Source organism: Vigna angularis, chromosome 7 (genome assembly GCF_016808095.1).
Source record: "Vigna angularis cultivar LongXiaoDou No.4 chromosome 7, ASM1680809v1, whole genome shotgun sequence".
NCBI lineage: Eukaryota > Viridiplantae > Streptophyta > Magnoliopsida > Fabales > Fabaceae > Vigna > Vigna angularis.
This window is the reverse complement of record NC_068976.1, coordinates 17,053,400-17,078,470: the sequence shown is the minus strand read 5'-3', so window position 1 is coordinate 17,078,470 and position 25,071 is coordinate 17,053,400. Positions and strand designations below refer to the sequence as shown.

Below are 25,071 nucleotides of genomic sequence, written 5' to 3'. Positions count from 1 at the left end.
TTGCCACATAAGATTAAAACAGTTATAAAAAAATAAAATTATATATATATTTTTTAAAAAAAATAAAAGAGTAAAAAAAGGTATGTGCTAAACTATCATTTTTCCATACTTACCTTAATGTATATCATTTAAACATTTATGGGAGATCCAAGTACAAGTAAAAATGATTATAATAATCATAATGATAAATCACTAATTAACAACTAATCACAGTTTGCTTACACGTAAATATTTATGCACCTACTTTAAAAAAAAGTTATAAAAATGAGCTAGTCATATGTTAAGCTGGTATGACTTTCTTACGAAGAAGTTTTGTCAAAGTAATATAATTTTATTTTAAAATATTTTAAACAAGTCATCGATACAATTTTAGTTTAAAATGTAGTGAACTTCACAATAAAATTATACAACCTTAACTAGACACTTGCTCACTTTTGTATTTTTTTAAAACTATCTATTTTGATAATTTTGAAAAAAAATATTGTGATGCTTTTGTCCAAAAATGCCACATTATAGTTTAATATACATACTTTTACATTCATTTGATTCATTTAACACATAGTATAAAAGTAAAATAATTATAAAAATGTAACTTTTTATATTTTTTCAAAAAAAAATAAAAAATAAATAATGATAATATCAAATAAATATATAAAATTTAGGTGTATGAAAGAATATTTTTTATAATTTAATATCACTCCATACCGTGGCATACCATGTCATCATTTAAAAGTTTTCCTTTCAAAGAAAAGTAAGGGTGCCATTTAGACAACATTTTCAACTGAAATATAGCTATTCTAAGTTGCATATCAAGCCATAAGATACCTGGTCAGAAAAATTAATCAATTTAAATTTTTTTCAAATCTTAAAACCAACCCTTTTCTATGTAAATGAAGGCTAATAATTATAAAATGTGTTAATGATGAGATTTTCCATCGCATCTATGTCAATGTTTTCATGTTAAAAGATATTATCTAAGTTTATTCTTAGGAAAATTGGGTTATCATATTTTAAGCTACATCTATTGAATATCTCAGAAATAAGTGATTACTTTTAATTAAAATTTTGAGAAATGGAATTTATGAATTTTTTTCTTAGGTATTGTTTTTATTAAAGTGAACTTTGCGACAGATTGTGAAATTCTAACAAAAGTCTACCAGTAAACATCTAGAAGTAAGAATGAGACTCATTATGAAATGAAAATTATAGAAAATATTAATTATATTTATAAAATTAGTATGAGTTCTCAACTTATGCTCTTATTAAAATAATATCTACTAAAATAATAATAATATAATAAATATTATGATAAATAATGAAAAATATATTAAATTATCGATATAATAAATATTAAATGATAAATAATAATTAATATATTAAATTATTAAAATTTAGTTATATCATATAAATATGATTCAAATAAACTTAGGTTGAACTGAAGGAGTATTAATGACTTTATTGGACTTAATATTCCTATAGTGACAAATACAAATATTAGTTTTTACTAAATATAATAATTAAATTAATACTTAATTATTGTCAACCGCAACATGTTTACATCTAATTTCATTTGATTTCCAGCGTCACAGAGTAAAACAATTTTTCTTTCACATGCAGTGGTGTGTAAAAAATTCAACATTAGACAATTTTTTAATTTGTTATAGTGATGTTGGTCTAAAAATGCAGCCTCAATGTTATCCTGAAGACTTTTCAAGACATCAGGCACGTCTTTCTTCCAGTGTTTTTAATTATATGAACTATGGAGGTTTGTAACCATGGAAAACCACCATAAACACAGAAAGTTAACAATGGTACGCGTTTTCTTTTTCTGCATCATCTCCACGTTCTTATTATCTATACAAGGCACCCTTACTCTTACTCCAAATGAATCAATCCAAGGCAATACGACCATGGTTTCTTCTGCTGGAACTTTTGAAGCTGGATTCTTTCAGTTTGAAAATTCACAAGATCAATACTTTTGTATATGGTACAAGAACATATCACCAAAGACTACTGTGTGGGTGGCCAACAGAGATGCCCCAGTGAAAAACTCAACAGCCTTTTTCACACTAACAGAACAAGGAGTTCCTGTTATTCTTGATGCCTCGGGGAGTGTTGTGTGGTCCTCCAATTCATCAAGAATTGCTAAGAAACCAGTCATGCAGCTTCTAGACTCGGGAAATCTTGTTGTGCAAGATGGAGACAGCACAAAAGACCTTTTGTGGGAAAGTTTTGATTACCCTGGTGACACTTTCCTTGCAGGAATGAAACTTCGTACAAACTTTGTGACTGGTCCTTTTAGGTTTCTCACATCTTGGAGAAACACAGAAGATCCTGGCTTTGGTGAGTTTTCGTATCACATAGATGCTCATGGCTATCCTCAACTGGTTACTACAAGCGGAGAACTTTTGATCAGTAGAGGAGGGTCATGGACCGGCTATGCTTTCACTGGAGTTTCATGGAGAAGAATGCTTAGACTCGTAAATTTTTCGCTTGAGATTAACGACAAGGAAATCATTTACCAATATAGGACCTTAGAGGCTGAAACTATTACTAGGTTAGTGATCAGCCCATCTGGTTATGTACAACGTTTGTTATGGTCGGGTGGCAGCCGGAGTTGGGAGATTTTATCCACTCGTCCCATGGATCAATGTGAATATTATTCCTTTTGTGATGTGAATTCACTTTGTAATGTTACTAACTCTCCAAAACTATGTACATGTTTAGATGGTTTTGTACCAAAGTTCTATGAAAAGTGGAGTTCACAGGATTGGTCTGGTGGGTGTGTCAGAAGAGTAAATTTGAGTTGTCATGGTGATAGGTTTAGGAAGTACACCGGAATGAAGTTGCCAGACACTTCTTCTTCTTGGTATAACGACAGTTTGAGCCTCGAGAAGTGTGAGGATTTGTGTTTGAAAAACTGTTCTTGCACAGCATACGCAAATATAGATCCCAGTGGGGGAGGGTGCTTGCTTTGGTTTGGTGACATTACTGACTTTAGTACACACACAGACCAAGGACAAGATATTTACATGAGACTTGAAGCTTCAGAGTTAGGTATTTTCATTTCTTATATTATCATCTTTTGAGTTTCGGTCAAAATATTGCAGAAAGAAATTTATGTTCCTAATTGAAGTGAAATTCAAACATGTTCCTGTTTTTGCTTTCCTTTTCTGTTTCTCTTAAACTGCAATCTTCATGCAGTTTATTCCTCAGATCATGGAGGGAGTAATCAGAGCCTCAATAGCAAGAATATTGCAGGGATAATAGTAAGCATTGTATTCTTGGTCGTGGTACTTGGATTGACTACATTCACATATATGAAGAGGAAGAAGCTCTCGAAGAGAGGTGAGTTTATGGAAAAGTAAAATTTGACTCTTTATGATACAATCAAATATCAGAATTCAATATAATTATTAGAATGAGGAGAAGTGTTCAATTCTAAAGTCTGATTCATGTTCTTATTATCCTTTATTTTGTTTGCTAAATTAAGCTGTGAACCATGACATATTGTTATTTCCTACCATTGTTTTCAGAGGTGCTAAAAATATTGTTTTGGAAGTACAAAAGGGAGAGGGAAGATTTGGAGTTATCAACAATATTTGATTTTTCAACCATCTCTGCTGCTACAAATAACTTTTCACCCAGTAACATATTAGGAGAAGGTGGCTTCGGGCCAGTGTACAAGGTAGTTAAATTTCACATCAAACAAGCCTTGTTATGGCATAAATAATTTCTCTTCACCAAAGTTTCAAAATTACTCTCAGGGTATACTGCAAGATGGGCAAGATATTGCAGTCAAGAGGCTTGCAAAAACTTCTGAACAAGGAGCAGAGCAGTTCAAGAATGAAGTCATGTTAATGGCAAAACTTCAACATCGCAATCTTGTAAAACTTCATGGTTGCTCTATTCACCAAGAAGAAAGGCTTTTGATCTATGAATACATGCCCAACAGAAGCTTGGATTACTTCATTTTTGGTTTGAAATCTCACACCATGAAAATTATGGCTCTTCATTTTGCTCTCTCTTGCTATTGTGTAGTTCTTACACTGATTTAAAAAGTGAAATTTTGTTAGATTCAACGCAAAGTAAACAAGTGGATTTGACAAAGCGCCTTCAAATTATTGATGGTATAGCACGAGGGCTACTCTATCTTCACCAAGACTCTAGATTGAGAATCATCCACAGAGATCTCAAAGCCAGCAATGTTCTTCTAGACAACGACATGAATCCAAAGATATCAGATTTTGGTTTGGCTAGAACATTTGGTGGAGATCAAGCTGAGGCAAATACAAATAGAGTGATGGGAACATAGTAAGTAGTAAAAGTCATGTATTTTTACTATGTTACAACCCAGTTTGACATCAAAATTTTCTTTCATGCTTGTGTTACAGTGGTTATATGCCACCTGAATATGCTCTCCATGGACATTTCTCAATCAAATCTGATGTATTTAGCTTTGGTGTGATGGTAATGGAGATAATCAGTGGGAAAAAGAATCGCAATTTTCATGACTCTGAGCATCAGCTTAATCTTCTTAGTCATGTAAGCTTAAAGGCTATTTATTTCCTTGTTTCAATCATCCAAAACTATCTGTTGTGTCCTAATAAATAAGATAGATGCTGTAATCTGAATAGGTAGCAATAAATAGGTATGAAATTTGGAATAAATATACAAGAAAAAAGTCAAACTATTGAAAGTAAACTCACGCAAACTGTTTTCAATACTCTTGATCTTATGCTCGCAATGAAAACATGAAAAAATTGAATAGGCATTGACTTTGACTTGTTGGTTTTCATTCTATTTCAGGCATGGAGATTGTGGATTGAAGAAAAGCCAGTGGAGCTAATAGATGAGGTATTAGATTATCCAACCACACCACTTGAAGTACTTAGATGCATTCATGTGGGTCTATTATGTGTGCAACAAACACCACAAAACAGACCAAACATGTCCTCTGTGGTTTTGATGTTGAATGGTGAAAAGGTGTTGCCTGAGCCAAGTCCACCTGGGTTCTACACAGGAACAACTCAGTTTCCCATTCAGGCAGAATCTTCTTCGAGAAGTTGTGGAGATAGATCACAAAACGAAGTTACAATGTCGTTGTTACAGCCACGATAGAGAACTTTTTCTGTTCATTATTCAAGGATTAAGATATCTCCAACAACTTGTAGTAGGGACCTTGTACTTTATTTTTTGATGGCAAACATATGAAATGATACATGTAACAATTTATACAATGGTGTTTTTTGTCCATGTTTATTATTATGGGATGTAATAAATAATGTACAGAGGAAAGATTGACAGCATTAACTGTAATTTTCAGTTTGTTGTACAAATAGTGTTGTTTTTTAAAATTTTTAAATATTTAACATATTGTTCTAAGTATTAAATTAATTATTTTATTGAAAGAGTTTGGCTATAGAAATAATATACGTATTTATTGATTGAATGGAACAAGGTTTTACAAAGGAACGAAAAAGGCTTGCTTAACAAAGAGATTCAAAGCTATAAATAGTTGAAATAAAGAGAGCACAAGTGCATTCAAACTTATGCAGACACGTATGAATGTATATTCTAAGACCGCCCTCAAGCGGTCAGTAAATATTTTGACTGCCAAGCTTGGTATTGAGCTTAGAAAACAGCCCTGCCAAGCCGTCAGTAATCAGGACTGTATTTTCGTTGTGATATCTTATGTTTCTGTGAGTTTCAGCAGTATTAACGTGATGATCTTGGAGATATAGAGGCAGATTTCTAATTCTAAAAGATTTCCTTATAGCATTATCACTGAGTACAGCATTATCATTAGCAGAAGCATTGGCATCATCAATATAAGATTCATTAGGTGCATTAACAACAGTAGTACAAGACAGCATGTAATAAGGCATATGACCAAAACTGGTTTGAGAGTTTGGATTGAAAAATCAAAGATCTAGTAACATTCAAAACGTGCTGATGTTTCCTTTCTGCTATTCCATTCTGCTCTAGAGTTTCAACACATGTAGTCTGATGAATTAGGCCCTTAGAATTAAAGAAACTAACCATGTTAAACTCATATCCATTATCGCTCCTAATCACCTTTATTTTTTCTTCAAATTGAGTTTCAACATACGAAACAAAAATGTATGATGTGATCTCTAGTTTTAGACTTATTTGTAATGAGATAAACCCATGTAAACCTGTTACAATCATCTGCAATAGTCAAAAAATACCTATGACCATGCAAAGAGGGAGAAGGGGATGTTCCCCAAATTTCAATATGTATCAGATCAAAAGTTTTATTAGCATGAGAATCACTGTTCGAGAAAGGTAGCTTCTTTTGCTTAAAGCAATACAATCATGTTTATGTTTCAAAATTCCTAATCTTTTATCAGAAGGATGGCCAAGCCTTTTGTCCCACAAGTTCCGAATGCTGTTAGCAGTATGATCAGGTGCAGAAAACATGAAAAGGATTTATGAATTTTTCTTTTGTAAAATACAAACATTAATTTTTACAAAATATGAGAATTAACTTGAATTATTTTCAACCGCAACATGGTTACATCTAATTTCATTTAATTTCTAGTGTTTCACCTTTGAATGGAATATGAAAGTCAACTCTATTAGTTGGACATCAAATGAACCTGTTCAGTAGTTGTTAAAAATATCATAAAGCAGAGGGTCCTATTGTTAACTGCATTGTTTGGTCCCCCTTTTCATTCATGTCGCAACTTGCACTGAGACTTTCTTATCCGAAAGTGAATCCTCACGTGTTGGATATTTCACACGACTATATTATGCAAGTGTTTTGTGTGCATTTATCGCTTTTCCCTCAGAAATTAAAACCATTGTAAGATTTTTGTACAGAGTAAAACTATTTTTCTTTCAATTGAAATGGTATGTAAAAAATTCAACAATAGACAATTTCTTAATTTGTTATGTGATATTGGTCTAAAAATGCAGCTTCAATGTTATTCTGAAGACTTTTCAACACAAAAGGCACGTCTTAGGGACTTGGACAACCATTTTCTTCCAGTGATTTTAGTTAAATGAACTATGGAGGTTTGTAACCATGGAAAACCATCATAAACACAAGTTAACAATGGTACGCGTTTTCTTTTTCTGCATCATCTCCACGTTCCTATTATCTATACAAGGCACCCTTACTCTCACTCCAAATGAATCAATCCAAGGCAATACGACCATGGTTTCTTCTGCTGGAACTTTTGAAGCTGGATTCTTTCAGTTTGGAAATTCACAAGATCAATACTTTTGTATATGGTACAAGAACATATCACCAAAGACTATTGTGTGGGTGGCCAACAGAGATGCCCCAGTGAAAAATTCAACAGCATTTTTCACACTAACAGAACAAGGAGTTCCTGTTATTCTTGATGCCTCAGGAAGTGTTGTGTGGACCTCCAATTCATCAAGAACCGCTAAGAAACCAGTTATGCAGCTTCTAGACTCGGGAAATCTTGTTGTGCAAGATGGAGACAGCACAAAAGACCTTTTGTGGGAAAGTTTTGATTACCCTGGTGACACTTTCCTTGCAGGAATGAAACTTCGTACAAACTTTGTGACTGGTCCTTTTAGGTTTCTCACATCTTGGAGAAACGCAGAAGATCCTGGCTCTGGTGAGTTTTCATATCACATAGATGCTCATGGCTATCCTCAACTGGTTACTACAAAGGGAGAACTTTTGTTCAGTAGAGGAGGGCCATGGAACGGCAATGTTTTCAGTGGAGTTTCATGGAGAAGAACGCTTAGACTCGTAAAGTTTTCGCTTGAGAGTAACGACAAGGAAGTCATTTACCAATATAAGACCTTAGAGGCTGAAACTATTACAAGGTTAGTGATCAACCCAGCTGGTCTTGTGCAACGTTTGTTATGGTCGGGTGGCAGCCGGGGTTGGGAGATTTTATCCACTCGTCCCATGGATCAGTGTGACTATTATTCCTTTTGTGATGTGAATTCACTGTGTAATGTTACTAACTCTCCAAAAATATGTACATGTTTAGAAGGTTTTGTACCAAAGTTCTATGAGAGATGGAGTTCACTGGATTGGTCTGGTGGGTGTGTCAGAAGAGTAAATTTGAGTTGTGATGGTGATAGGTTTCGGAAGTACACTGGAATGAAGTTTCCAGACACTTCTTCTTCTTGGTATAACGACAGTTTGAGCCTCGAGAAGTGTGAGGATTTGTGTTTGAAAGACTGTTCTTGCACCGCATTTGCAAATATAAATGCCAGTGGGAGAGGGTGCTTGCTTTGGTTTGGTGACATTACTGATTTGAGTAGACACACAGACCAAGGACAAGATATTTACATGAGACTTGAAGCTTCAGAGTTAGGTATTTTCATTTCTTATATACTCATTCTTTGAGTTTCGGTCAAAATATTGCAGAAAGAAATATATGTTCCTGATTGAAGTGAAATCTAAACATGTTGCTTTTTTGCTTTCCTTTTCTGTTTCTCTTAAACTGAAATCTTCATACAGTTTATTCCTCAGATCATGGAGGGAGTAATCAGAGCTTCAATAGCAAGAATATCGCAGGGATAATAGTAGGCATCGTTTTCTTGGTCGTGGTGCTTGGATTGGCCACATTCACATATATGAAGAGGAAGAAGCTCGCGAAGAGAGGTGAGTTTATGGAAAAGTAAAATTTGACTCTTTATGATACAATCAAATATCAGAATGCAATATAATTATTAGAATGAAGAGAAGTGTTCAATTCTAAAGTCTGATTCATGTTCTTGTTATTATCCTTTATTTTGTTTGCTAAATTAAGCTGTGAACCATTCCCTATTGGTATTTCCTACCATTGTTTTCAGAGGTGCTAAAAATATTTCATTGGAAGTTCAAAAGGGAGAAGGAAGATGTGGAGCTATCAAAAATATTTGATTTTTCAACCATCTCTGCTGCTACCAATAACTTTTCACCCAGTAACTTATTAGGAGAAGGTGGCTTCGGGCCAGTGTACAAGGTAGTTAAATTTCACATCAAACAAGCCTTGTTAATGGCATAAATAATTTCTCTTCACCAAAGTTTCAAAATTACTCTCAGGGTATACTGAAAGATGGGCAAGATATTGCAGTCAAGAGGCTTGCAAAAACTTCTGAACAAGGAGCGGAGCAGTTCAAGAATGAATTCATGTTAATGGCAAAACTTCAACATCGCAATCTTGTAAAACTTCATGGTTGTTCTATTCACCAAGAAGAAAGGCTTTTGATCTATGAATACATGCCCAACAGAAGCTTGGATTACTTCATTTTTGGTCTGAAATCTCACACCTTGAAAACTATGGCTCTTCATTTTGCTCTGTGTTGCTATTGTGTAGTTCTTACACTGATTTAAAAAGTGAAATTTTGTTAGATTCAACGCAAAGTAAACAACTGGGTTTGACAAAGCGCCTTCAAATTATTGATGGTATAGCACGAGGGCTACTCTATCTTCACCAAGACTCTAGATTGAGAATCATCCACAGAGATCTCAAAGCCAGCAATATTCTTCTAGACAACGATATGAATCCAAAGATATCGGATTTTGGTTTGGCTAGAACATTTGGAGCAGATCAAGCTGAGGCCAATACAAATAGAGTGATGGGAACATAGTAAGTAGTAAAAGTCATGTATTTTTACTGTGTTACAACCCAGTTTGACATCAAAATTTTCTTTCATGCTTGTGTCGCAGTGGTTATATGCCTCCTGAATATGCTCTCCATGGACATTTCTCAATCAAATCTGATGTATTTAGCTTTGGTGTGATGGTAATGGAGATAATCAGTGGGAGAAAGAATCGTAGTTTTCATGACTCTAAGCATCAGCTTAATCTTCTTAGTCATGTAAGCTTAAAGGCTATTTATTTCCTTGTTTCAATCACCCAAAACTATCTGTTGTATCCTGATAAATAATCTAGATGCTGTAATCTGAATACGTAGCAATAAACAGGTCAGAAATTTTGATTAAATATACAAAAAAAAAGTCAAACTGTGTAAAGTAAACTCACTTAAATTCAATGCCACTCCTTTGACATGAAACTCAGTTTAAAATATTCTGTCAACCTTATTCCAAGTTCTTCTGTTTGAAAATTCATACATTATGTTATGTTTTCAAAACTCTTGATCTTATGCTCGCAATGAAAACATGAAAAAAATGGATAGGCATTGACTTTGACTTGTTGGTTTTCATTCCATTTCAGGCATGGAGATTGTGGACTGAAGACAAGCCACTGGAGCTAATAGATGAGGTATTAGATTATCCAACCACACCATTTGAAATACTTAGATGCATTCATGTGGGTCTGTTATGTGTACAACAAACACCACAAAACAGACCAAACATGTCCTCTGTGGTTTTGATGTTGAATGGTGAAAAGGTATTGCCTGAGCCAAGTCCACCTGGGTTCTACACAGGCACAACTACTCAGTTTCCCATTCAGGCAGAATCTTCTTCGAGAAGTTGTGGAGATAGAACACAAAATGAAGTTACAGTGTCCTTGTTACAGCCACGATAGAGAACTATTCTGTTCATTCATTATTCAAGGATTATGATTTCTTCAATAACTTATTAACACAAGTGCTTGTAGTTAGGGACCTTCTACTGTACTTTTTAATGGCAAACGTATGAAATGATACATGTAACAATTTATACAATGGTTTTTTTTTTTGTGTGCATGTTTATTATTATGGGATGTAATAAGTAATGTACAGGGGAAAGATTGACAGCATTAACTGTTATTTTCAGTTTGTTGTACAAATATTGTTGTTTTTTAAATTTTAAAATGTTTAACATATTGTTCTAAGTATTAAATTAATTATTTTACTGAAAGAGTTTGGCTATAGAAATAATATACGTATTTATTGACTGAATGGAAAAAGATTTTACAAAGGAATGAAAAAGGCTTGCTTAACAAGAAGAGATACAAAGCTATAAAAAGTTGAAATAAACAGAGCACACGTGCACTCTAAGTAATAATAGTAAAAATAAATTTAGTAAAAATAAATTCGTACAAAAGATTGAACTAAATATTAGCAAAAAGAACTAATAATTATGTCTACTTATTTTAATAATTTATAGAAATTAATTATATGTATTAATGTAGCTCTTTCGTTAGATGTAAAAGTTTTAGATATAATTTGATATTTTTTCTTTTGAAGATATTCCTTCTTGGCTCACTCACAGTGAACATAAGCTCATTTTCCTTTCTAACGAAATTCGGATAATGGTGTCTCTGATTTCGCCACCTTCTTCGTCTCCGAACATTCAATTGCGCGAAACTCGTTTCTTCTCCAGTCTCTTCATTCCGCCAAGGTACTGCTTTCACTCACTCACTCGTTATTTATCCTTATTCGGTTTTTCTTAACTGAAACTGTTCCTATGTATATATAGGAGCGTCAGATTCCTCCAAAACACACGAAACCACGAAAATCACAAATGGAAAACGCTACGGTGCGGCGTTACCAGCGCCGGTGCGTCTCCTCCGCCGTCGTTGACGAAGGAGCCTCACAAGTTCTTCGACCACGTAATCATCACCGTTCGCGCCGGTGACGGAGGCCACGGCGCGGTGCTGAATCACAGAGAGAAGAACGAGCTGGAGCAGGGTAAAACGAAGAAGAAAGGGAAAGGCTCGTTGAAGAGGGACTTCGACGGGTCGCTCATACTACCTACGGGAGGGCACGGAGGGGACGTGGTGATCTACGCCGACGAGGCCAAAGACACGTTGCTGGAGTTTCACAACAAGAGCAGGTATCACGCCAAGCGCGGTGGCAACGTTGGTGCGATGGGCGTTTTGACGTCGATGTTGCGCGATGGACTTGTGGCTCCCACGATGCGCATTCCTGTTCCTGTAGGTTTGTATGCTCTGTTTTTGTGTTTTACTGAAGTTTCTTTCCCCTGCGTTACTGATTATTGGCCTAATCGATAGCTATTTTTTGAACCTCTATTACTAGGCTTTGTGACTTTGAAACATTATCCTAAGCACTTGAGTTTAAATATTAATTTAATTTGTAAAGAAACTAAGTTTATTTTAATTTACTTATGTATAAATTAATTTAATTCGTATAAATTACTTATGCGATGGGCATTCTGAAAATTTACTTATGCATAAATTATATTTAATTTGTAAAGAAACTAATTTTATTTTCTTAGTCAGGTCCAATGAAAATGATAAAAATTTTGAATGAAGTTTTTATTCTGGTTAAAGGGGGTCTTTAAAGTTTCATCCTCTTGTCCAATAGTTCTAAAATCAACAATGTTGTGTTGAAACTCGATGTATGCTTGTTTTACCTTGATCCCTCGTGCAGATGCTTCTCAACAGGGATGGCACTCTGATAGAGGATAAGAAGGCATTGGAAGTTTTCATAACTTTCAATATATAATAATCATAAAATGATTCTCTTCTTTTCCTTAAACCCTGAAAGAAGGAAGCGATATAAACCAAAAATGAAATAGTAAATGACCTTCTCCCCTCTCTTAACCAAGATCTGCATACTCTATTTGATTGAGTTTTTAATTGAAACTCAATCTTAACCCAACCTGCAATTACACATTTAAACAAAATACAATTCAAAGTAAATTCTTGTCTACAAATTACAATCAAAGTAAATTTTAGTCTAAAAATTACAACTTTGTATTTTTTTCTCTAAAATTATAAAGATCATTTTCAATCATGCACTCATCACACTCTCACAAGAGATTGATGTTGGACAGGACTCAATGCCAATCCAAATACATCTTTACTTTTAGGCAACATTGGAAGTTGTAGAGAAAGTCAAAATGCCTTTAGGAGGCTTATTCGTAGTTGTTGACCACTCTTGAGATGTTTGTTTACATTAAAATGGACTAAACTGTAACATATATTCACCTTGCAAAGGAAGGTTGTGTAATTAAAAGTAGATGAAGAAATGTAAATTAAGTATTTTTTTAAAAGAGGATGGTGTAATTTGTTCTGAAAAAGTATCAACCAAGAATGAAAAGAAAACCGAAAAACAAATGTCTCTTGTTTGGTTTGAGAAAATATTTTTGTTTATTATTTCGTATTTTCATTAATAATTACAAAAATAGCACTTGATTTTCTCTTTGTATAGAATGGTGAAATAAAAGAAAGCCTTTGAAATTAGAAACTTAGTGAATATAAAATGATACTTCTTTTCATTAATGAACATAGGAAACATTTTCTCAAACCAAACAATTAACCAGGTGACAATTGACTTATTCTTTTTTTGCGTTCATTTTGAATTTCTATGTTTTGATTTTAATTACAAAAAAGGTTAACTTGTTTTTATTTTGGTTCTTGTTTGGTGAAAACAACCTGCCAAGAATTAAATCTGACCGTGTTTATAAATGTAACAGGTACAGTTGTGAAAAGCAAACGAGGGAAGGTGTTGGCTGATTTAGCACAACCTGGCGATGAAGTTCTTGTTGCTAGGGGAGGACAGGGAGGGGTAATACACATTCAAAATTCTATTCAAATCTGTTAATGTTGTGATTGAGTCATGAATAATTTAATTCATTAAAGACTAACAAATTGTTTAGTGGATAAGTTGTAATCTTTCAGAATGATGATAAAATGAATAATTAGACAGTCAGAATTCATATATGCATATAGATCATTTTGGCACAACATTAGGATTGTTGCCTTATGACGTTAAAGTTGTCATGGGTTTAAATTTAGGAATTGGCCTCTTTGGTTGTAGGAGTAAGGATGCATGCATCTACCCAGCGCAGACTTCATTAGGTTGGAGCTATGAACACTGGGCTTCCCTTCTCATACATTTATTCATGACATATACCAATCTCTAGTTTTTTTGTTCTTTACACCTGAATCTCATTTTTTTTTTGGCATCTCCAGATTAGCTTGTTGGAAATGCCACAGCGTCAAAGAAAAAAGATGATGGCTCTGACAACTAATGTGATGAGAGATGACTCGGACAAGGTAAAGTTTATCAATATTTAAGCGTGCGATGGAATATTTCTCAGTGTCATCCTTAGAAAGATATCATTAGTAAACTCTTATGGTTACAATCTTCTCTATGCAAATTGAAGATCTTATACAAGGTTAACGGGTGTCTCAGTTGATCAAGGTTTATTTGAATTTTGCAATACATAATGAGTGACCAGTTATTTTGTCCAAGATGCATACTTATTTTTCACTATTTTTGTCATGGGTTTACTAATATTATGATTTTAATTGTCAATTCAATCTGCTCGAGTCTGGAAACAGTAGACTAGTAGTATTTGAAATTTCTGCATTAGCAACTTGTGTTCCTATCTCAGTGTAAGATATAACATCATTATTTAATTTTTTACAGATTTTAGTTCACGGTCAACCTGGAGAGGAAGTTAAGTTGGAGTTGATCCTACGAGTTGTAGCCGACGTTGGTCTGATTGTAAGTTTCGTATCTATGCATAATACCCTGTTTATTTAGTAATATGTTGTCTTACTTTTATTTTATAACTGTAAGCTTGATATCAGTAAATTTTTAGTTTTTTTTTCTCTGTATCAAGGAAGATAATTGTATCATTGTTGGCAAACTAAAATACCATGACGCGTGGAGTTTGTGAAAGATGACAATCAGATGTTTTTTTTTTTCCTTTGTATCAAATCATTTCTTTGTTTGGTGAACAAAGGTCAACTGTATATTGGTTGTTTCTTACTTTTTGTTCTCCTGGTGTTTTCTTCACCCTTTCTTCTCATGATCAAGTTAATCTTATTTTAGGGACTTCCAAATGCTGGGAAATCAACACTTCTGGCAGCCATTACACTTGCTAAACCTGATATTGCTGATTACCCTTTTACAACATTAATGCCAAATCTTGGACGCCTAGGTGGTGATCCCAGCTTGGGGGCTGGAATGTATTCATCAGAAGCTACATTGGCAGATTTGCCTGGTCTTATTGAAGGCGCTCACTTAGGAAAGGTATAAAATACTTTTATTCTTATCAAGTGTCCCCATTTTAAACCATCGAGATGCTAAATAGGACGGTTTTGTCTTTCACTTTCAGGGTCTTGGTCGTAATTTTTTGAGGCACCTCAGAAGGACCCGGCTTTTGGTCCATGTTGTTGATGCTGCCACTGAGAGTCCTGTAAATGACTACAGAACGGTCAGAGAAGTATGTATTTACACTACAATTGGATACATTTTTTTATTCATTCAGGCTAAGCGTTTTTGATTTATTAAACAGCTTGAGACCATTTGGTCAGACCAGTTTTTCTAGTTGTAAAGAGCTTCCTTAGTTCTCTGTTTTTAAATCCTGCTCATGCTCACCGCTGCAATTCGTCTGTGTTGCAGGAGTTGCGCATGTATAATCCTGCTTACCTTGAGAGACCGTATGTTGTAGTTTTGAATAAGATTGACCTACCAGAGGTACGTAGTGTCGAAGCCAATATGTGGGTTAAGTGTTATCTTTTAATTTCCTTTTTTTCTTGAAAAGGGATGGCCACTGCATCATCTGGTCCGTTATTGTATTGTTTAGGGACGGTCATGTATATTCAAGAAATATGCAAAATTCTGTCACATAACAAGCATTTTCATCTAATTATAATCTTAGGCAAAGGACAGACTTCCATCGTTGATTCAAGAAATCATGAGAATTGGCAACCGTGATGCTCAATTGTCTGATGAAACTGACACGAAGGAGAAAAAACTTGAGGACTATCCTAAACCTCTCTCTGTTGTTGGAGTCAGTGTTCTGTAAGTGCTCAAGAGTTTGTTTTATATTTTCGTTTTAAAGTGTTTTTCTGTTTGACAATTTGTTCAATATTTTCTTTTTGAAAGTGTTTTTCTGTCTAATTTTTTACATTTTCTTTTTGAAAGAATTTTTCCTGCTGATGTTTATATTTTTTTTTTTTGAGAGTGTTCTTGTTCTTCACACACATATAGTGATTGCTTAGACAATGTCTTTGTTCTATCATAATTATGATACATTAGACAATCTCTTTATTATATTAGAGTTCTAATATGTGGACTTTGGTCAAAAGGAATCAGCCTTCAGAAAATGCTTGACAGTTTATTTTGTAATTTTATATTTGCTTCTAAAGTGTTTTTTCTGCTTGACTACCTGTTTTATATTTTTTTAAAAGTGTTTTTCTTCATTTCGTTTAGTAATTGTTTAAACAGTCTCTTTATCATATTATAATTCTATACATTGACTTTGGTCAAAATTTGTTGTTGCTCGCAGAAAGGGCATCCAGATTACTGAGATGTTAAAGGAGATAAGGTCTGCTTTAAAGAAATGCTCGGGTTCAAGTGAAACATTGATTTCTACTTGAGAATAGCTTATTATATGTTTTTGTTAAGCAATACTGAATTGCAGTTCATCAAGTCTTTTTGCTATAGTTCTGGTATTAATTTGAATTTATCATAGAACAAAGTTTAGAAGATTATTACCAGTTCCCAACAGAGGAATACGTGTAAGATGATGAAAGCATTGAGTATAATAGTTCCAGTAAATCTGTCTGATATTGTTGTAAGCATCAAGATTGACATGAAGAAGTTCATATTGTTGTAAGCATCAGAATTGACATGAAAGTTTATAAAATTGTAAGCAGCGGAATTGACAAATTGAAAATGGGAGTTTATATTTTTTAAGCATGAAGAGTGGCAATTCCTCATGAAAGTTATATAATATTTAGTACAAATGTAAACAAAATTATGCAATATTTATATTCTGTATTGCGACAAGAATCATGTCTGTCATTCCCATGCTGCATAATAAATACATCATAAGACAACAAATAGCACAATAAATATTTATCAAATACTATGTCATCTACTAAGGAAGTATTCGTGCACGCGTTCTCATTTGCATCTTCTATATAATTGCCAGTTCAAACAAAATAAATCATATGTCTGCCTGTCTAAATAACGTGTTTCTATGTAACAGAGACCTGTAAGCAAAATCATGTTTTCCAATCTCACCTTGAGTAGAAAGCTTGGAATATAGTATAACAAAAAGAGAGCGCGCGCGCACACCCACACACACATATATATATATATATATATATATATATATATATATATATATATATATATATATATATATATATATATATATATATATATATATATATATATATATATATATATATATATATATATATATATATATATATATATATATATATATGTAAATGTAAATATATATTGTACATGATACCCGATGTGAAAAGCAAACAAATCAAAAGTTAGGAGATAAACATGATACCCAAGAATCATAGACAAAAAAATAAATAAAAAATGTTGTACTTGCAAATTGTCCTTGTGATACCTCTGTCGTACACAGAGGAATACAAGTAAAAAGTAATATAATATATCTAATTTATTTCATGTCAGTTTCTAAATCCAGAGATGTTACTTTAGATGCTAATAAAGTGCAGTTGTGATGTGAATATTTTCAGCTTTAAATAATACAACCTTTCTATACTACTTTTTATCTTAATTTATCAGTATTGATAAGTGCATTTAAAGAGTGATCTGCACAGTTCTTTTATATTTCCTTACCCGAGCTGGGAGGAACCACTTCTTTCTAAGTTATTACAAAAGAAAAACTAACAGATAAATAACTAGTGAGTATGTGTGAATGCAAAATGTCTATCCATTTTGGTAGACTGACATGCTCAGCAGCACTTTGCTCAGTCATTGACTCTAGTTGAAGTTCTTTTAATGTGCACTGATTACAACTCTAAACTTTGAAACTACTAGGATCAGTTACTTTGGCTTTGTAATTATTGCAATGTCACGGATTAAATTTTCATTCCTGAGTCATAGTTATCTTGAACCGTTTCTTCCAAATGTCACATGACAAAACAGCATCTGATAGACAACATACACCAAGAGAAACCGCATCCCTCCTCTCACAGCTTTTAATTTCTTCCCTTATCTTTCATTTTTTATGTTGTGCATTCATGGTCTCATTTATTTCACTAACTAAATAAAAGGAAAACCAAATGAGAGTTTGCTCTCGAATCTTCTCTACCTGAGTTTGTATACAAACAAAAACCCGAGCCAAGTGTGTTCAAGAGAAGCCAACAATGAGACTCAAGGTTGACACGATGATCCAAGTTCATCATGCCAAGTAGCTACTAAACTCCACTAATGGCCACGTTTCAAATACTTGGGTTAATTATTAACTCTATAACACTTCTTATCTGAGTATAAATACCCTCATCACCTCCCTTTTTCTCACACCATACCAACCCTTCTCTCCTTGGTAACTCCCCTAGCATAATGCTGACATCAGGCATGAGAATGAATGCTAGTAAGCAGGTGAAAAAATCTGCAAAAGCGAGTTCCAGAAAGGGGTGTATGAGAGGCAAAGGAGGCCCTGAGAATGCCAGTTGCACCTTCAAAGGTGTGAGGCAGAGAACTTGGGGCAAATGGGTGGCTGAGATCCGTGAGCCTAACCGTGGTGCACGCCTCTGGCTTGGCACATATGAGACCTCTGTAGAGGCTGCCATGGCTTATGATTGTGCAGCACGTCAGCTCTACGGATCTGATGCAAAACTCAACCTCCCAGACCTTGCTATGGCCTTGGCCTTTAATTTCCAGTTTCCACCACCAAGCCCTCAGATCCCTCACATGCAACCATCACCACAGCTTCAACACTCTCAGATTCCCTCTCCCTATGACATTTTCAATCTCCCCTCCTTTGATTTCATCAACAACCTCACCGATGACACCAACATCATGTTCAACCCTGTGCTCTCCATGCCTCCTCAACATGCAATTGCTGATTCTGCGCCAGTGTACGCCAGCGACTCTCATGTCGCAGTTCCCTATGAAAACACCACCATCCCCATGGCGATTCACCCCTCCAACCCCTTGGAGATCAACGAGGACACGGTTGATCCCTTTGGGGGGTCTTTCAATGACATTCCTGACCCTATGTTTGATGATTCCATCTGGGCTGAAGCTGCAAGGTCTCTTGATTTCCCTCTGATACCAGATGCTGCAGGAATTAATGAAGCTGAAACCTTTCTTGAAGTGGGTCCTTGGGACTCTCTGCAAACTCCCTGATGCATGTAATCTTCCTCAAAAGGAACTCCTAAGCCCTTATGATACAGAAGTAGTAGTAGTTAATAAAAGGTCATCTCAGACGATGAATACCTTGCATCACCAGAGGTTACAGTGTTATGTGAATATATAAGTGATGTATCAATTCTGTTAGGGTGTGGAGTACATAGGATTAAGGTTATATAGATATGAATGGTGTCTGTCTTATATTTGAAGTTTATGTCTCAAAAAGGCTGCTCCAGGATGTCAAGTTAACTTTATTAGCATGACAGGATATCTGTATTATTTTATCAGCAGCAATATATTGTCTTATATTTGAAGTTTATGTCTTAAAAAGGCTGCTACAAGATGTCAAGTTAACTTTATTAGCATGATAGGGATATCTGTATTATCTTATCAGCAGCAATATATTGGGATCCGTTTCTATAAGAATTATATTATATATATTATTATATTATTGGTATAATGTTATAACTTTATCTTAAACTGAAACTTGCTTTAGTATTTTCATAGCTCGAATCTGTGTTAGAATTTTTTCTCTTTAACAAGCTCGAATCTGTGTTAAAAGTTTCTCTCCTTAACATAGCTGTCTTTAGGGTTATTACCATTCTTCATCTGTATCATACTTTGTACCTATTTACTATTATCTACTTTAGATTTATTTACTGTTATCTACTTTAGATTCTTGTTGGATTCTTGTGGGACTTAGGGATATTGCCTTAAGACTATCTTATTGGGTTTTTGTCTTGTTTGACGTTAGGTTCTATTATTGTCTGAACATATTTAGGGTTATTGTCTTCTTGTCGAGCTTATGGATCTTCAATTTTTGTCATGGAGCAGATTAAGGGTTCTTCTTACTTGTGGGGCTTGTCTAAGGGTTCTTGGTGGGGCTTGTCTAAGGGTTCTTCTATACTTGTCGAGGTTTGTTTTAGGGTTCTTTTATACTTGTCGGGTTTGGCTTAGGGTTTTTATTTTTGTCGGGAGCAGGTTCTTGTCTTCGTGCCTTAGGGTTCTTGCCGTCTCTTAGGGTTTTTATTTTTGTCGGGCTTATGTTCCTGCCTTCTTGCCTTAGGTTCTTGCCTTATCCATATCGTGTTCTTCAAATTTTAGAGTAGAGTTGCAGATCTTTATAAGTTCTTTTAATTCTTTTAGAAAGTGGCAGTGCCAATACAGTTATTTGTTTTGTATTGAAACTTTACTTCAAATATTGAGTTCTTAAGTTTTCTTGTAACTTTTCTCAATCAATTTTTTTTTCATATAATTATAAGAATTTTAATAAAAAAAAATTTATCTTCAAGAGGTTTATAATATATTTTATGGAATACATAATATTACATAATTCTTGTAATCTATATTTATATGAATAAATAATATGGTATAACTTTTTTTTATCAGTAGTATGTAGTATATGAATATTTTGACAAAATAGATAGTTGTATGTAAATATTTTGATAAAGTAGATAACTATTTGGTAAATAATACAACCGTACCTTATATGTTATATCATGTAAGTAAATATGTTAGTACAATAATATTTTAGTGAAATAATATTATGAGTAATAGCTAACATACATAAATACTATTTAATGTAATATGTAAATATTTAAACATTTTAATAGATTAATATGTAAATATTTGATTAAAATAATATTGCTATTCGTGCTCTCAGAACAATAAAATAATATTACTGCATGTGTCATGTAAATACAACATATCAGTGGTGAATAAATATCTAGTAGTAATATTAAAGAAAAATATTGAAATAACAACTACTAATAATAACAGTTATTAATAATTATTATTAGTTGTGAATATTAATATAGCATTTTATTTACTATATAGAATGAGATGCAATAATGAGTTTATTTGATGTGCTATAAAATCTAGGTCTAATTTTATATTATTTACATTTTTTTTCAAAGTCTTAAAAATGTAAAGATACTTCATGTTAAGCTTATGCTTAATTTAATGTACAAGGTGAAGTTTAAATTTATATATTGTAAAATTGATAGAATAAAAAGCTTTAGTTATTGCACTTCTGATTTAAGTTAAAATCTAAATTGAGTTGGATGTGTAACTTTAAAAGAATTATATATATCTTTCTGTTTATTATTATTTTAATATATTAGTTTAATAATAAAATCATTTTTAACATATATTTTAAGAAGATGAAATATAACTCTTAAAGTAATAGTTATTTAAATAATTTGATTGACATGTTGTGAAAGTAATTATTTTTACTTGTAATTTGAGTTTAGTTTCTGGAGTATATGAACATTATTGTTATTGTCCTTTTGTTAAATGTAAAGCATATATATATATATATATATATATATATATATATATATATATATATATATATATATATATATATATATATATATATATATATATATATATATATATATATATATATATATATATATATATATATATATATAATATGAAATTTGAGATATTTTTTCAATTATAAAATGATATCGATAATTACATGACTTTGAATATGTTTAGACTAAGATTTTAACAAGTTTTTTTTTCAAACATGATTTACTTATTTTAAATATCCCCATGTTTATGTTTATATTGCAACAACATGTTTATACGTGACATTAAAAAAATCTTTAAAAATTTAATTAGAACCTTCACTGCAAAAACATGTAATTTTAGTAAAAGTTTATTAGTTGGGGTTATAATCCAAGTGTCATAAAAAAATCACATTCTTATATTGTTGTATTGTTTTAAAGTATATACTTGGGTATATTTTAATTGATATAAATATGTTTTCAATTTTCAAAAATAATAAATATTTTTATTCCAGTCTCACACAAATAAAATATATATATTTTGTAAGAACTTATAAATATGAGTATTAGAATTGATAAATACTTTAAAAACCAAGTATTTTATTTTTAAAATAATTTAATAATGTAAATAAAATATTTTAAACTCGTCACATTACTTAAAACATAAACTCTCTCTAAAAATTCATTTTTTAAGTTTCTCTACCTTCTCTTTCTAAGGTATATGACTCTTAATAATCTGTTTGATCAGAAAGTGCCTAAGAAGTGTGAGGTATGTTCATTTTTCTTTTCGTTGTTCTATTCCTAAAATTTCTAGCTTAGGGGTAACGCATGTGTCGTCCACCTTTCTTTTCTTGTTCCTTATTGATCAGTGATTCTAAGGTCTTAATTTGATTTCAATTTCACGGTTTGTAAGCATTTTTAGGATTCCTTGAGTCGAAAGTAAGGGTTTCGACGTTTATAGAGCTTAGTAGCTTCAGTATAAGGTAAGAGAAGCTATTGTTTGTCTTTAAATTGGATTATAATGTATGAAATTGTGATTTTTGGTATGTATGTTATTGTATACGGTTGGCCATGTCTAAAATGCTCGTTTTTGTGTTAATTGTGTTTGATTGAGGATAATGAATGGTATGATGCTTGATTCTTTGTGTCAATTTTGTGTAAACTTGGAGTAACCTTGTGAATGTGGTTGGTATGATTGTATTGTGTTAATTTTGGTTGAAATGTTAAGAGGAAAGGTGTGAGTAGAGTTATAAGTCAATTTTGATCTAAAATAGAGGTTTGAGAGGTAATTGTCTTAAATATTGGTCTAAGGTAAGAATTTGTGGTTTAGGACAGTTAATTTGGTCATTTGTAACTTGTTTGAGATGATAATTAATTGATATGTGTTTAAGAATGAAGCGGTAGTCATTTTGGCATGTTTGCAAAGTTGTTTAAGTGTATTTTAGGGATTTGGAGTAGTGAATTTTAAAATCAAGAAGACTGAGGTAAAATGGAGTGTTTGAGGTATGTTTTTAGGTCATTTGTGACTTGGTCAAATTCCTAAATGGCTGAGTTATGGGTTAAAAGTGGTAGATTTGAGTTATGGTTTATAGGTTGAGGTTTTAATTGGTTTAAGTTACAATTTTTTTACAAAATAAGTTTAGAACTGATTATAGTTGAATTATATATGCTTAGATAGGTCAGTTGTTGCTTAGATTATCAAATGGAAGTGATTGAAATTGGTAAAAGTACCTAAAAGAGGTCAAGTGATGTTGAGAGGGTGCTTTTGGTGAAGTTTTGAAGTTCTGCAGATTATGCAGAGTCGTTGGACGAGCAAATGACTTGCTAGGCGAATAGGAAAGTGTTTTTCTAGAGAGTTTTAGACTGGACGAGTGTATACTCACTGGGTGAGCGAGTAGCTTGTTTGGCGAGTAGTTAGGAATCAATGAATTCTTAAGTTTTCTTGTAACTTTTCTCAATTAATTTTTTTCCATACAATTACCAGAGTTTTAATAATAAATTTTATCTTGACCTAAGAAAAATGTCAAAATGTTTATAATATATTAAATGGAATACATAATATTACATAATTCTTGTCATCCTATGCAGAGAACATTCCATGAATGTCTTCTTTGTCTCTAACATCCACTTCTTATATATTTTGAATAAAGGAGGTGGATGCATGTATTATTTAATCTCCATAAAATAAAGTAGATATGCATGAAAGAGATATGTTTTTTCTCTTATCATTTTTGTTGTTTTTGAAAGTTAAGCATTTAATGACATTTAATGCTTGTTTAGAACAACAAAGTTCTTTTTACGTTTTCTACAACATTTTATCATTTAAGCTTTTCTATAAAGATACCAGTCGTTGATTAAGAACTTCATCGTTGGATAAAATAGGAGGTTTAGCTCATGGTATCGTCTAGTCTATTATAAACGCTTTAATATTATGCTTCCTTCAGCTAGATCGTTTTAGCAAGTTTGTCCTCTATAAGTGTTTGGAATATTGATTGAGACTTTTAAAGGGCTTTTACCAAAAACATTGTCTCGACACTTTTACATTCTTTTTGAGAGTTTGACTGATTACCATTTGGAACAATATAACTTTTGCTTTTAGCACAACTCTCATAGACACTTTAACTTTGGGAATCGTTTAGTATAATGTCTCGTTTAGGCATAAGTGTTTTTCTAAGGCTTTCCTATGTTACTAGGTATTTAGAGATTTTGAGCTTAACATTTAAGTTTTTGTTATCTTGATAATTTAGTGATGACATTTTTATATTCTCTTTTCGTTTAATGTTGTTTTGTTAAACTTCAAAACATATGAGAGTGTTTAGACTTATTAGTCTTATAGATGATTTTGTCTTAACAATCTCTCCTTTTTTTATGTTTAACAAATACATCTAAACGATATGATTTTTTTTCGTTCAACACAGAGGTGCAATTATGAATCATTTAAAGTTTTTAGTTGTTTAATCATTTTGCGAATTTATATTTCTTATTGTTTTGTCTAATGCATGCGGATTAGTGTTCTAAACAATTAAAATAAATAAAGGCCAAATAATCAAGGCATGGTAAACAATCAGAACACAAGGTAAAGAAAAGACTAAAATCAAAGCACAAAATAAATAAATGAACTGATATTTATACACATAAACATATTACATAAACGTGTACAAAGTTATGCATGAACTTCTAAGAATCTGAAGACTCCCTCTGATTTTGTGCTATTATATTTTATCCTATGGTCTGACGTACTCCCCCTGAGTACATGCTCCTAGATGTTGATGTGTGTATCTCTTTTCTCCCCTTTATTTGATAAATATAAAAGGGAAGGAGAGGACCAAACTCATACACATCATCTGAAGCTCTTCCATCTAGAGAAAATAGAGAAGAGAAGGAGCATATAAATCAAAATCAGCTAAATGATCAACAATATTGATGTTCAACGCCTGCTTCATATGCATCTTATCAATCGAAGGAAACAACTTCATTGAAGAAGAGAAAAGAAGATAAAAAGAGCAAGTATTCACTTTACTACTCTTCACGCTTACATTGTTTGATGTTTCTCTAATAAAAGGAACAACTTCACTAAAGAGAAGAGAAAAAGAGCAAGCACAAGCATGAAGATTAAAGATCAATATACAAGTGTCAGATTGTAATCGTAAACATATCCTCTCATTGAGAGTTAAACATCTGTTGTGGATTTGTGGTATGTTCTTGAGAGAACTAAAACACTTGCAACAAAGAATGGATGATACTCAACTAGGTAACATATCAGGTAGATATCAAAA

At 32.7% G+C, this 25,071-nt stretch overlaps 4 protein-coding genes across 6 annotated transcripts; all 4 read left to right on the top strand.

The window, feature by feature from the left end:
• Positions 1-1,712: 1,712 nt before the first annotated feature.
• LOC128197727 (G-type lectin S-receptor-like serine/threonine-protein kinase At4g27290) lies at positions 1,713-5,307 on the top strand. Of its 2 annotated transcripts, none has more exons than XM_052880160.1 (7): positions 1,713-3,057; positions 3,217-3,348; positions 3,537-3,688; positions 3,768-3,978; positions 4,077-4,314; positions 4,395-4,545; positions 4,810-5,307. In XM_052880160.1, exons 1-7 carry the CDS (start codon positions 1,776-1,778, stop codon positions 5,119-5,121), a joined length of 2,478 nt encoding a protein of 825 aa, XP_052736120.1. In that variant the 5' UTR covers positions 1,713-1,775; the 3' UTR covers positions 5,122-5,307. The 2 variants fall into 2 exon arrangements, with proteins under 2 accessions (XP_052736120.1, XP_052736119.1); XM_052880159.1 differs by having other exon boundaries at positions 3,205-3,348.
• Positions 5,308-6,937: 1,630 nt separating this feature from the next.
• LOC108337036 (G-type lectin S-receptor-like serine/threonine-protein kinase At4g27290) lies at positions 6,938-10,652 on the top strand. 2 transcript variants are annotated; one of them, XM_052880158.1, is made up of 7 exons: positions 6,938-8,330; positions 8,489-8,620; positions 8,812-8,963; positions 9,044-9,254; positions 9,353-9,590; positions 9,671-9,821; positions 10,178-10,652. In XM_052880158.1, the coding sequence occupies exons 1-7, from the start codon at positions 7,052-7,054 to the stop codon at positions 10,490-10,492; spliced, it is 2,478 nt and encodes an 825-aa protein (XP_052736118.1). In that variant the 5' UTR covers positions 6,938-7,051; the 3' UTR covers positions 10,493-10,652. The 2 variants fall into 2 exon arrangements, with proteins under 2 accessions (XP_052736118.1, XP_017428961.2); XM_017573472.2 differs by having other exon boundaries at positions 6,940-8,330; positions 8,477-8,620.
• Positions 10,653-11,112: 460 nt separating this feature from the next.
• On the top strand, positions 11,113-16,488 carry LOC108336269 (probable GTP-binding protein OBGC2). Its single transcript, XM_017572658.2, has 10 exons — positions 11,113-11,289; positions 11,368-11,828; positions 13,330-13,421; positions 13,829-13,912; positions 14,289-14,366; positions 14,697-14,897; positions 14,983-15,090; positions 15,270-15,344; positions 15,529-15,671; positions 16,159-16,488. Exons 1-10 carry the CDS (start codon positions 11,201-11,203, stop codon positions 16,247-16,249), a joined length of 1,422 nt encoding a protein of 473 aa, XP_017428147.1. The 5' UTR covers positions 11,113-11,200; the 3' UTR covers positions 16,250-16,488.
• Positions 16,489-18,206: 1,718 nt separating this feature from the next.
• Positions 18,207-18,995, top strand: LOC108337037 (ethylene-responsive transcription factor ABI4). Its single transcript, XM_017573474.1, has one exon. The coding sequence runs from the start codon at positions 18,207-18,209 to the stop codon at positions 18,993-18,995; it is 789 nt and encodes a 262-aa protein (XP_017428963.1).
• The last annotated feature ends 6,076 nt before the right edge of the window (positions 18,996-25,071 follow it).